Source organism: Habropoda laboriosa, unplaced genomic scaffold, assembly GCF_001263275.1.
Source record: "Habropoda laboriosa isolate 0110345459 unplaced genomic scaffold, ASM126327v1 scaffold145, whole genome shotgun sequence".
NCBI classification, from domain to species: domain Eukaryota; kingdom Metazoa; phylum Arthropoda; class Insecta; order Hymenoptera; family Apidae; genus Habropoda; species Habropoda laboriosa.
Window position 1 is genome coordinate 925,377 of NW_017100307.1, and position 13,921 is coordinate 939,297.

The window sequence follows — 13,921 nt, forward strand, 5'->3', positions numbered from 1 at the left end:
TAGAAAGTGTTTCATTTAGATAATTAGTGGCATTAAGATAATCAATTTTTTCAAGAGGATCATTTCTTCCAAGTGTCGCAATGTCATAAATCATTGCTTTATTACAAAGATTAACATCATATGATAATAAGACCTGAATTGAAAAGAAAATTCTGAAATTAAACTTGGACTTATTTGCTAAAGTACATCATGCAATAAATGGCTTACCACAGACTTTTCTAAGTCACGAATCTGTAAACAAGTCTGTAGAATTTCATCATCCGGACAGTCAATGGAAAATTTTTCTTTATTTTTTGCAACATCTTCCGGTGTCTGACCAATTATACGAGATTGTTTAGAAGAAAAAAGCTTATTAATGTAATTTACAGCTTTTCTGGCTTTAACACATAACGTCACTGGTTTTGTTTTACCGTGATCACCTTTAATATAATCAAGTTCCTATGATAAAACATTTATTAAATTAAGAGATTCTACTAAGTAACAAAATAAGTAAAAAAAAAAAAAAAGATAAATTACTTACACGTATAACAGTCCACGGTACTACAATTATTGGTTGATCGTACGTTTTAAAAGAAGATTCTCTTGCTAACTCAATAGCTTCAATGTTTGACAAAAATACGTTTGTATCGACAACAATATACAATTGTTTTTTTTCGTGTTGCTCCGATAACAAGGGATACTTCAAAGCAGTACTAGGTACATTGCGTGGTATACTCGTACTATTTTCTGTACAAAGTTGCGTTCTAACAGTTTGGACCTAAATGATATAAGTATACTTTATATTATCTCAGAATGTTCACAATTTTACATAATTCACATAATCCTTGTTCATATATTATATATTACTTCAAATGTAATTTTTTCATCTTCCAATGGTTCCCAATCCATTTCTTCATAAAAAGAATCGTCAGTAGACCGTTTTACCAAATCATCTATTGTTGTTAATGATTCTTCACGTGATTTTGATGTCTCTTCACGTTTATCAGTATATGAATTTTTATTAGTAGATACCTTATCCTTTAAAAGTCTCTCTTTCAAACGTATCAATCTAACTTCTGCATTTTTATGAATGCAAGGTAACTTTCCTATTATAATTATTTAGAAAATTAAATACTAAAAACAGATTTCATAAGAAGATATATTATTATATTTACCAGGAGTATTCTGACTTAGACTTTCATCATTGTCACTTATTAATGTTAGACTTTCCCTTAATTTTTCCATGCGCTTCTTTCCTATATTTTTCTTCAAAGACTTTCGGCCTCGTTTCATTGACACACCTTGCAGTGAATCGGATTCTTCATTCTTCCTTTTACCTGTTAAACTCCTTTCTGTCACAGCTGTAATATAAAACAATTTAAACTAATATTTTATTTGTACTTTTTAGCAGTGCAAGTAAAAAAGGATAAAAAAATGAAATAAAATTTCTTCAATCTACTGACCAACTTTTGGACTTTTTTGGTTTTGTTCTTCCTTCTTGTTTCTGCTTTCTATAGAAGGTGAAATCTCTGAAATATCTTTTTTATTACTTGTACTTTTCTTTCTTAATCGTGAATTAATTTGTTCTTCTTGTTTCCCATCTTTGTTCTCCTCCACTTTTTTCATTTTAGAATTTTTTGAATTTTTTACTTCCATTTTTTCTAAAAGTACTTGCATCTGTGGTGTACAAATAATTTTCGAACTTGTAGCGACATCAGATTTCTGTGCCAATGAATTAGTCTTATCAGACTTTGAATGTGATGATTTATTAACATCCTTAGATAATTTAGGACTCTCAGTTTTAGGACTATTCTTTTCCTTCTTCTTTAATATTTTTTCACGAATAGCTTTCATTTGTGGTGTTTCTTTTTCCTCATTAACTTTCTCTTTTGTCTGTCGAAGAGATTTTCTGCCAACAGACTTCCTCCTTGCTCCAATCTCTTTTTCAGATACATTATGTTCAGGAGTGGTAGGTTGAACTTCATTATCTTTGTCTGCTTGTATTGACTTCTTATATCTTCTGGAAGATCCTCCTGACTTCTTCATAATGTAAACAATAAAATTGTTTTGGTATTATTTTATGTTCAGTATATGAATTATTACGAGACTAGTAGTTATAGCAAAATGATTAATGACAAGCATTACTTAAAAATATGTCGAAATAAATAATGAAAATATTCTATTTAGGTTAAGCAGCACAAAATTTAAAATGCACCAGCAAAATAAATGAATAAAATGTTATATTATTATTGATATTGGTAATTAAAAAATTTGTAAATACTTGTTCTGTGCCATCCGTCGTAGGTTCCTCCCAAGAAGATTGTTTTGTTTTGATATTAAAATAATATACCCTATCGGGATGTGTTTTCGAATTTAAAACAATCCAATTCTTTGGCAACTTATGCTTCATCATGATTCAAACAAACAAACTTTAATTCCAAACAAAGTCAATATGGTTTTAAGAAATACAAAGTTTTTACTACGTATCATTACATTTCTCAGAAAGTTTGACGACACAAGTAGCGATTGATCATAAACAAAATATGAAGTTAATCGTGTGTTCTAAAATGATGAGTTTTAGAATAGACATAGAAATTGTCTATTTAACTGATTTTATTCAATTGTGAAATATTAAAAATTTATTTTCCAGACAAACTAAAAAAGTAGTTATATTTACTCATTCCATGTATACTCTCATTTTTAAATAAGAAATTTAACCGCGTAGGGAATTTTAACGTTATCATTTTGCTTCACCTATATAACTATTGAAAATCTTAGAAATGTGTCTTTCCCCTTTATGACAAGCTGTCTCGCCAAATAAGTTTTTCTTCTACCATTATGTAAAGTATCCGCGATCACAGACGATTTGTAGATGTTCGAACAAAAGCTTGATGAACCATACTAATTTAAGTGTTTGCTAAACGTACAACTTTGTAAAAATACCATAAAGTATTTTACTTTTACTACGTGATTCATCAACCATATACTGTTAGTATATTCAGTGCAAACAATGTCAAACGAACCCCAAGACGTTGATAATTCATTAACAGAACAATTTTCTGTCAATGTCGACGATAGTTTATTATTTTTCTCAACTATAGATGATGCCACAAAAGAATGGCTAAAATCCTTGAAGCATATATGGCAATTATGTAAGTACAAGTTATATTATGATAATAACAAAATTGAAATTTTTGGTTAATCATATATCATATTTCTGCAGGGAAAAAGTGTGATGGCATAAGCAAAACATTGACAGATTATTTTGAGAGTCTACCTAATCCATATTTAAGCACATTACAATTACTTCTAAACACTGGAGATTTTCAGCATATGAAAGCAAACTCATCATTGGCTTTCACAGGTTCATTCTTTTAAATTTATATGAAATATATTAATCTTAATAGTTATAGGATATAACATAATTAAATTATATTTATTGCTATGTGAAAATGTATTAAATTTAATTCAGATAAAATATATTGTTGACATTTCTTAAATTTACAATTCTTATATTATTATCAAAATCTTTATAAAGATTCTATGAGATTATTAATTGTATTAATATGTTTTTATGAATTACAGTCATAGAAGAGTTTGCAAAATGGATGGAAGTACGGAAGGAGATATACAAACATTTTCTAGTTGTAGATTTAAAAATAGCAGCATTTCGATTAATCATTAAACAAAACAACATGAAATTTATTAAAATGGTTGCAGTTACATATGATTTCATAGAGGACAAAGAAGAATTTCTATCTATAATTACGGTATAACTTTGCAATAAGCATTGCAATACTTATATTTCAAATTATGACATGTTTTTTTTACAGAAAATGATTGAAGAAAAAAAATACAAAGAAGCAGCACAGTATGCAGTTATATTGGAATTACAAGATTACTTTCCAGATCCAGAAACATTAATGTTACCACTTATTCTGCAGAATAAATTAACTGTTGTAACTGAATTTTTATCAGTATGTCCACAAATGCAAAAAACTTTAGTCACATATTTAGATAATTTAATTGGACCTGATACTATTATGTCCAACCTACTGAATAAAATAATTCTGTAAGTTTCAACAATTTAGTAAACAAAAAAGTATTAAGCATAATAATATTCTTAATATATTATAGAAAAAATAATATACCAGATATAAAAATACCAACATCACAAACACGACCAATGATTAAATTAATAGCACGCTTAGTCAAATTATATAATCTTCCACCACAATGTTGTCCAAATTTAAATAAAAAACGATGTGAAGGTGCTTTACAATTCCTTATACATAAACGTTATGTGGATTGTAGTTTAAGTATGTCCAGTTTTTAAATAGTTTAAATCATAAAATAGTACAAACAAAATATTAATCATTTTTAAACCAAGGTACTGCTAGTTGGAGAGAAATGGTACAAGATGCAGTGGGAGATTGTGAAGCATTACAATTTGGTATTATAAGAATGTTAATTAATGCCAAAGATGCAAGTGAAGGTTTATATTGGGCTAAAAAATTTAATATACCTAAAAAACAGTGGCCATGGTCACTTTCATATGAAGAAGAACAAAATGAAAATGAAGGTAATAATTGTTCTTTTGTATCATTTTCTTAATTACATTAGTTATTTTGTAAAATTTCATTATACAGGGGTAAATGAAGGTGCTTCAACTAGCAAGATGTATGATAGGGAAGGCAGTGATGATTCCATGAATTATCATGAATTCAGATTATCAAAAGATTCCATTAAAGTAGTAGATAATCTTCGTAGTTTTGAAGAATTTCTTGATACTGGTTTAAAAGGAGTTTCGATTGTTGGTATTGATTCAGAATGGAAACCATGTTTTGGTAATATTTTAAGTTTATAAGTAATCTTTTTCACTGTACTGTAATCAAAAATAATCAAGAAATTGATATTAATTATCAGGTACAAAACAGACAGAATTAGCTTTAATACAAATAGCTACAAAAACTAATGTATACATCTTAGATGTTACTACAATAGGAAACGAATTATCAGAATTATGGACTGAGTTGGTCTTAACTCTATTTGAAAACAAAAATATTTTAAAACTCGGTAAATATAGCTTAAACAAAAATCATGCTGTATAATATACATTTAAATGACATAAGAATTAAATTAATTCAGAATGTAATCTATATACATTTTTAAACACGTACAATACAGGATTTGGAATAGCTCAAGATATAACGGTCATCCGCGGTAGTATACCTGCACTATCAGAAATAAAAACATGTGGGCAAGGGTATTTAGATATAACACATTTATGGCAGAAATTGGTGGATGATTATCAGTTTATATTTCCACATGAAAGTGATGATCAATTAACCAAGAAAAATTTGAGTAAGCTTGTAGAGCTTTGCCTTGGGCAAAAACTAAATAAATCTGATCAGTTTTCTAATTGGGAGCAAAGACCGCTAAGAGAAAGTCAAATAACATATGCAGGTGCTTTAGACGCGTATTGTTTGCTGGAAGTATATGTAGCTTTAGAAGCTCAATGTGAACACTTGGATATACCATTTCACGATATTTGTTTTGAAATCCAACATATCCCGCATCATTCACCCAAAAAAAATATTAAAAAACCTGTAGAAAAGGTAAGCGTTTGTATGATTAATACATAACCTGTTTACATACTATTTAGATAATTTTGTAAACATTTTATTACAGCCATGTGCAATTAAAAATAAAGATTTGAATCCCACTAAGCAACATAATTACACAAGAAAATTACCGCCAAGATTTCAAAAACCGCAGCATGAAAATGGACAATATTTTAATAAATTGCAACAATCAATAAGACCAACATATTCAAATGAACCACTTTACGAAAATACGTTGAAACATGTAAAAAACAGCAATTATAAAAGTAGAACTCAAGAAACCAGTCAACAAATGATTAAACAGAAATACACGCCAGCACATAATTGGCGCGTCGTTTGTGATGCAATGTTAGGTGGACTAACCAGCAAATTACGAATATATGGTTGTGATTGTATTCATATTGCATTAGATCAAGGTGGAGAAAGATCTGTTAAATTAGCAATGCATGAAAATAGGGTACTTTTAACTCGTAACAAAGGATATTTAAGAGTAAGTATATGACCTTAATTCATGTAAATAGTATGATGAACAATTACGTTACTAATATCTAATTATGTTATACAGTTTTTTCAATACCTACAACCAGGGAACTGTTATCTAGTTTCAGCTGATACCGCTGAAGATCAATTACGAGAAGTGATAAATCACTTCGGAATTGTAATTACACAAAGAGATATTTTTAGTCGATGCCAAGCTTGTAACAGTGACGAATTTACAAAAGTTCCAAAAGTATTAATGGACAAACTGATACAGAGGTTTGTTAGAAATTCTTTCTTTTTGAAATTGTTATTTAATATGAAAATAATGTTAATTATATTCGTATAATTTTGTAGCTACCTTAAACTAATACGTAAAGATAATTATCGAATACCTTCAAACACGTTGAACCTCATCAGTAGTATACATCGTTCAGGAGTAACAGTATCAAATTCGAACGATAATCATTTGCAACATTGTAATTTTGTAAATAATGATGTGCAATTTGAAGATCGTACATGGGTACTAAGCACGAATTTTGTGAATATTGATACATGTTCAACTAAATACCATGCAAGAGTACAAATTGATAAAGTACCGGTAAACGTACTAAAAAATGTACAACTTTTTTATGTTTGTGAACAATGTGGAAAGATATATTGGAATGGAACACATTTAGAACGTACACTCAATGGTGTTATCAAAGATCTTATTATTCATGTGTGAGCTTTTATTACGATTACATGTGATATAGTGTCAAAGCAGTACTCAAAGACTATGAAAGCACAAATCAAAAGTGTTTTTATTTATTTAACTTTGAGTCAATGACAACTGTTCCTATAATGTACGGCGTTAATAACAAACATATTATGTTTACATTACTATATCAAGTTTAAGACATTTTCTAATACCCGTAAAGATGTATAATCTTACAAAAAGTTGTCTGTTTTTTCATTTTTACTGTTATTAATTAATACTTATATTCTGTTTTGAAAAATTAGTATTTTATCAATAAACCGAGCACATAAGTTTTAATACAGCGTCGAAAATTTGTTGTATATTATATAAGGTATACTTTATACTCATTTTCATTATTTATGAAAAGCATCATATTGTGAACAGTGAAAATACAACAAAAGTATTCTTGTTTAAATATCTATTCACGTATATACATTTTTGTTACATTTTTTAAGCATATTTAAATAAAAATATTACCTTTTGTTTCTGATAAAATTCATTCTATTGATACATTAAACATATTACATATGGAAATAAATATGTATATGACAAAATTTCTCCTATTTACAGCAGTAAAGATTTTAAGTATTGAAAAAATAATCTTTTATAGTAAACTAAAATAACTGTTTTTGCAATTTTATGTTCCAATTCTCTCTGATCTTCCAAAAGTATTTATTGGTAAATCGTAGTTTATCGATGGTTCTGTTCTTTATAAAAGTAATCATTACATAGTTTTCAACAAAAGATTGTATTACCAAAATTGATGTAATAAAGCATATGTTAAAATCACTTCTTCTATTATCAATTAGTACAGTACAAATCTTTATTTAAAGTATCATACGTGTTATCAGTATTTATTTATTCCAAGTTTGCATTGAATTCCTCTAGTTTTGTAAGATCCTTTTTTCCAAATGGCGGAGGTCCAATTAATGCTTCTATATCTTTATATGTCAATGTTTCTTGTTTCAAAAGTGTTTCGGCCAACTATAAATTTAAGTAAAGAAAATATTATACAGATATTCGGTATCTAATATTTTCCATTTTTTAGGTATCTAATATTTTGTTTGTATTGTACATACTGTTATTAATTTATCTTTGTTATCTAACAATAACTTTTCTGTTCTTTTATATGCTTCTGTGATTATTCTTCGTACCTCTGCATCCATTAAACCTGCCAATTTCTTGCTATACGGTTTTTTGGTTTTCTAGTTGATAAATTCAATTAGAAACGTAAATCAAGAATATATTATCATTGCAATAAGCTACAAATGCATATGTCACCTTACCGTGCTTGTTAATTCTTTGTCGAAAGAAATTAAACCTATACTAGGACTCATTCCAAATTGTTGAACTTGATGATACGCTATTTCCGTTACCTTTTTTAAATCAGTTTGTGCTCTACTTGAAATTTTGTTAAAAATTATATTTTCGGCAACTCTGCCACCTAACAGCACACACATACGTTCAAAAAGATGTTCGGAACTTTGTAGTTTTAGATTTGTATCGGAATACTGAGCAAAACCTAAACGTTTGTTTGTTCTTGGTACCACTGTTACTTTAATTAAAGGATTTACATGTTCCAATAACCATGCTGCTAATGCGTGACCTGCTTCATGGTAAACAACGACCTTCTTTTCAGATGGTGTTAATGTACTAGATTTTTTTACTGTGCCACCTAATACTTTATCAATTGAATACATAAGATCATCGTTATAGACTTTAACCTTTGCTTCACTTGCTGCGTGTAATGCAGCCTCGTTACAGACATTTGCTATTTCTGCACCTGTAACAATATCGTTTAAAATAAAAATATGAAAAATGGAAATTGCATTAATGATGAATGTATACATACCACTGAAACCTGGAGTTAGATGGGCTAAATAGGTAGCATATTGCATTGGTTTACCTTCCAATGCCAATGAGTGAAGATGATATTCAAAAATTTGTATTCTCTCTTCTAAGGTTGGAAGATCGATCACAATATGTCTGTCAAATCTACCACGTCTTAGTAAAGCTTTGTCTAGAACGTCTGGCCTGTTTGTTGAAGCTAAAATAATAATATCTTGTGCCGTTGTCATTCCGTCCATTTCTACTAAAAGTTGATTTAATGTTCGATCAGATTCGCTATTAGCAGTTTGAGCAAATGATTCTGATCGTTTTTTCCCTATTGCATCAATTTCATCTATATAAATGATGCTAGGAGCTCTACAAAAATAGATAATATAAGAATAAATTAAAGTGTGCTTATGACAATATTATCTTCTTTGCACAATATAAGAAAATGGTGAAACCTTTTCCTAGCTTCTGCAAATAAATTCCTCACACGTGCAGCACCTAATCCACCTACTACTTCAATGAATTCAGATCCATTCATTGATAAAAATGGGACATTTGACTCAGTTGCAACAGCTTTAGCTAGAAGTGTTTTACCACATCCTGGTGGACCCAAGAGTAAAGCTCCTGGAAGTAATTAGAACAAATTATAGTTAAAACATTCCAAAAGATGCTTTGAAAAATATGAAATTGAAAATTTTTAAATACCTTTGGGTACCTTAGCTCCAAGCTTCTTGTATCGTTCAGGGTTTTTGAGATAATCAACAAATTCCATAACTTCTACTTTGGCTTCCTGCAATCCAGCCACATCTTTAAAACGAACACCTTTACCAGAAAAGGGATTTACTAATGTAAATTTTGCTTTGCTTATGTCACCAAAAGCATTAAACACATTTCTATTCTTTGGGTTGCGGAAATACATATAAGCTATAATAGCTATTGTCGTTAAGTAAAAAAGGTTGGTAGCAAGGATATTCCTGTCCATCTTAATATAATCAATGCGTACTCCATCCTCTAAAAATTATTTACTAAGCATCAGTATAAAAGTAAAATTAACTTATAGTGTGATATAGAAAGACATTTGATATTCATACCCATTCGAATACCCATATCTTTTTCTATTGCCCTGATTTTTTTCTCAATTTCCATAAAATCAGGAGAGTTGGAAATATGAATGTATGGATTTAGCCACCTGTCTTTAAACGTAGCACCTGATTTCAAATTCACTTTTATCATCCGTTCACTAATCACAATTGATTTAACTTGTCCTTTTAAAAGTATTTCATTTACAAATTGATCCCAAGTTACGACGCTAATTTGCTATAAATTCATTAAAATTCTGCAAATAAATTCTATACAGTAACAATTATTTACCTATAAAAACTTACCGTCGCCGCATATAAGTTAGCCGTCTGAATTAGTGCGAAAATGAAAAACATAGATATAACTGCTTTTAGAACCAACATTTCTAACACTTTAGGTCTTTTACCATCCTTATTAGATCTATTAGAAGATTCTTGGTAGGTGGTAGAAGTTGAACTAAAACTTCTTGTATTACACAACTTTGGAAAGTAATGAATTCTAAAAATCTCATTTCTTGAAAATAAGGGTTGTATTCCATTTAATTCCTTATGTCTTTTTACGTAAAACTAAAATAAGTATTCACATAATTATTCTATAAAATCAGTGTAAAAATAAATACTTACTCCTTGTAATAATGGAAAACATAACCTACTCCCACTATTATTAAAGTTAATATGTGTGGACATAGTGTTAAATATTCCATGTTTTCTTGAATTATACTTAAATAAAGATGTAATAAGTTTGCCTAAAATGACATGATGTCGTTTCGAACATATAAAATGTTGCATGGTTAACCATGCAATTCGAAATCACACTAACACCAATAACAGTTGCGGCTAAAAATTCATTGTTGAGTGATTTATATAGTACAAATATTGACAAAGAGCCAAATATTTAATATAACAAACAGCGCTTAATTATCATTTATTCTTACTGTTTAAAATCATTTAACTAATAACATCACAAAATACCTTATCAATCAGAAAGAAAGATATACAAAGAAGGTTTGTACATTTTGTTTGGATTTTATTGGTTAATTTTATTAATAAACTTGGTTTATTTAAATGTAATTACAATGACGCAGTAATATAAAAATATTCTAACCAATAAGAAAGAATTGGTACTATTTAATAGGAAATGCTATGCATATAATAATTAGAAAAGACCGCTAGTACAACTTCAAAATTACAATTCTGATAACGGCGTAATTTCGTATGTACATCAAGTAACTGATAATTAACAAAGAATTTAAACAACAATAAAACAATAAGTAATTAAAATAAAAATTATGCAATTTTTGTCAAAAAAATTAAATATCGATATTTTTAATAGAAAAAAGAAATAAATAGTGGCGACATCTCCCAAAAAATTTGTATAATCAAGTCGATAATTTATCAACGATTGGTAATGTTCATATAAAATATTTTAATTCTTGAATTGTTTCATAAAAGCTCGTTGCATTGCGCTTGCATCAATTATACTACTTAATTCGCTAAACAATTTTTCGAAACAGATATAACATCAATTTTTATTCCATGTAATAAAAGACCTTGTGCAGAGGATTAGTTCTTACGTATAATTTATTTAATTTATTAATTTAAATACGTTCTAGGTTTATTCAAAATTTGAACATTGCACATTATAGAAGTGTATATGTACATTAACAGATATTCATCATTTGATTGTTTGAAAAATTATAATATTCTTGAAAGTATTTGGTAAAATCAATCGTGATGTATTAACTCACATAGGAAATAGGCGATATGTAGAAAAATTTATCGTAATCACGGAATATAAAAGAGTAAGCTGTGAGAGGAGAAAAATAGAAAGGGAATGAAAGAGAAAGAAAGAAAGAGCGTATGGAAAGGAGGATGGTGGAAGCTGGTTGAATATTTTTACCCAAGCCTGTTAACTACACTCTGTTATTTTATCTCACGTACGCAGTTTTTCCACCACTACCACGCCGTTACGCAGGAATATAAGTTTTAAGGCGTGTTTTGATAGCGTCAGGGTGTGTCAGCTGGGGCTTCCTACCTAATGGATCACTTCTTCGTTTATTCGTTCATACTTTTTGAAGTATATGACCCCATGATACCGCGAACACTCCGATAATTTTAATAATATCGTAATTATTTGTAGATTTCGTTGCAAAGATACGATTAAGAAATAAATATGAACATATTATCTCAATGTAACTATATCTCTCTCTTTATTTAAACAAAAATTATGATCTACGGTTACTTTAATCTTTTTTCACATTTAACTGTACAATTTCAGTAACACGATTTACGTTGCTACCACTAATCGCAATGTAATTATTAGTTGTACGCACAATATTATTACAGAATTTAAAAAAAGAAACTGTATGTTTTGCCACTATAGAAATTTAATTAATTTATTAAGTTACCATATGTATGTTACGAAATGTCTAAATACCTGTGATCAGTTTCACCGAAATTCTTGATGACAAAGTGATGACAATTAGAATTCTATCGCTTAAAAGGTGTGAAAAGGAGAAGATAAAAGTGGTTCATCGCGGACGCATATTTACGTAAAACAATATTTTCGTTGGCTTTAAGAAGGTGGCGACAGATACCTCCCCTCTCCATCTCTTTCTCTTCCTACATACTGCAGTACATAGTACACGAAAGATACGTGAAGACACCATCAATCGCCGGCTTCGCATTTCATGTCTGACATTCATCAAAAAATTCACAATGATTTTTAACTTTAATTTTTATTTTTATTTTGTTAACGAACATATGGAAACCAGGCTTAAGTAAAAAGATCTTGCCAATGGTAAGTGTTTTAAGACACGTTTCCAAAGATTACCTGGATCTCAATTTCCTCATTGTTACGGATGTCTTCTGGAACACGTGATTAAGGACAATAAGGTGCAGGTCGGTAATACAGTTAATGTTTCTGCCACGAATAAATAAACCGAATTGAACAATTTATTTTCTTACACTATTTAAGTTCTAAACAGCCTGCTATTTTTTATACGAGCCTTGAAATGTAATGAGAATGGCTGAAATAGATAAAATGGATGAGAGAGTAAAGGACAGAGTAGGTATCGTATACCATAACTCGGTGAGGTGGCGACAAAATCAATTGATTTGTTAAATAACAAACCGTGTTGTGCTAGGTTTGCTATAATAACCAAACAATGTTACGGTTCGTAGCCAGTGTACAATTCGGTTCATTCAAGCTTCCCCCGCTCTATGCTACATCCAATTCATTCATGCATTTCGTATCCAAGGGTACTAAAAGAATTAGATATTGTTTTAAATACTTTATTCAGATATCAAAATATTTCTTGCTTAAACATTCTTTTCTGTCCCCTTCAATTTCAACAAATCACCTTCATTTCGGCCAAATAATTTTTTTCCCGAAGTTATCGTCGCTAGTGATCCTCCTTTACGATTAACGATCTCGTATGTACGTAGTTAATCACAGTCGATCGGACTTCCAGAAATTCATCTCACGTAGCGTTCACATAGCAGCGCACGTAGAGGGAGAGCCGCAAGAACGGACGTTGTTATTACAGATGCCACTCGTTCAGGATCTCGGGGTATATTTCAAGCACAAAGAAGCCTACTTCCAATCCGGAAGAGTGACGCCTAATTTTCGGGATCGCGAGTTCATAGTTTTCCAAAGAATGGTCAAGGTAACTGTACTACCGACCAGGCAGCGATTGTTCTGAAAAATCGTACATCAGCGAGTAGTACATACACGTTTCCATAACCTATATCGAACATTCTCATAATACCCGAAAATTTCACTCCACCACCTATCATCACCATTATTAGTACAATAAATTCGAATGACGTAATCTTTAACATTTATCGATTTCACAATACGATCGATGAGCCACAGGATGTCGCCACCGATAACAATAGACCCACAGCCTGTGGCAAAATCCGACAAAGTAATAATTGCAACAAGAAGGTTAAGAATGTTTTCCATGTAGCTAGCAGAGAATGGGTCAATCTCAATGCATCTATACGTACATAGAACGGAAACCTCGTTGGAAATAGTGAATAGGGGAAAAGGAAGAGCAGAAGGTGGGAAACGAGAACAGCAGAATGAAAGGGGTGACTGGAAAAAGCGAGGGAAAACAGGAGACGGAGAAAGCAGAGAGAAATAAGAGGGGCGCGTGGGGAAGAAGGGAGAGGGAATTCGTACT

The 13,921-nt window shown here is 30.1% G+C and overlaps 3 protein-coding genes across 3 annotated transcripts in view; 1 reads left to right on the forward strand and 2 right to left on the reverse strand.

The window, feature by feature from the left end:
* LOC108574042 (transcriptional protein SWT1-like) overlaps window positions 1-2,478 on the reverse strand; it is a 4,104-nt gene extending 1,626 nt beyond the window's left edge. Inside the window, 7 exon segments of the mRNA XM_017936545.1 lie at window positions 2-133; window positions 208-438; window positions 521-757; window positions 847-1,085; window positions 1,155-1,340; window positions 1,443-2,019; window positions 2,261-2,478. Coding sequence (XP_017792034.1) covers window positions 2-133; window positions 208-438; window positions 521-757; window positions 847-1,085; window positions 1,155-1,340; window positions 1,443-2,019; window positions 2,261-2,392 — 1,734 coding nt within the window. The 5' untranslated portion in view covers window positions 2,393-2,478.
* Window positions 2,479-2,804: 326 nt separating this feature from the next.
* On the forward strand, window positions 2,805-6,838 carry LOC108574051 (exonuclease mut-7 homolog). The gene is made up of 12 exons (XM_017936561.1): window positions 2,805-3,131; window positions 3,203-3,343; window positions 3,565-3,749; window positions 3,813-4,051; window positions 4,117-4,298; window positions 4,370-4,561; window positions 4,629-4,826; window positions 4,906-5,055; window positions 5,167-5,597; window positions 5,671-6,093; window positions 6,169-6,359; window positions 6,438-6,838. The coding sequence occupies exons 1-12, from the start codon at window positions 2,990-2,992 to the stop codon at window positions 6,805-6,807; spliced, it is 2,844 nt and encodes a 947-aa protein (XP_017792050.1). The 5' UTR covers window positions 2,805-2,989; the 3' UTR covers window positions 6,808-6,838.
* A 798-nt stretch (window positions 6,839-7,636) lies between these two features.
* On the reverse strand, window positions 7,637-10,523 carry LOC108574050 (paraplegin-like). Its single transcript, XM_017936558.1, has 9 exons — window positions 10,359-10,523; window positions 10,047-10,301; window positions 9,747-9,972; window positions 9,361-9,666; window positions 9,111-9,279; window positions 8,672-9,024; window positions 8,106-8,602; window positions 7,899-8,024; window positions 7,637-7,803 (listed from the first exon to the last, which is right to left on the reverse strand). The coding sequence occupies exons 1-9, from the start codon at window positions 10,521-10,523 to the stop codon at window positions 7,678-7,680; spliced, it is 2,223 nt and encodes a 740-aa protein (XP_017792047.1). The 3' UTR covers window positions 7,637-7,677.
* Window positions 10,524-13,921: the final 3,398 nt, after the last annotated feature.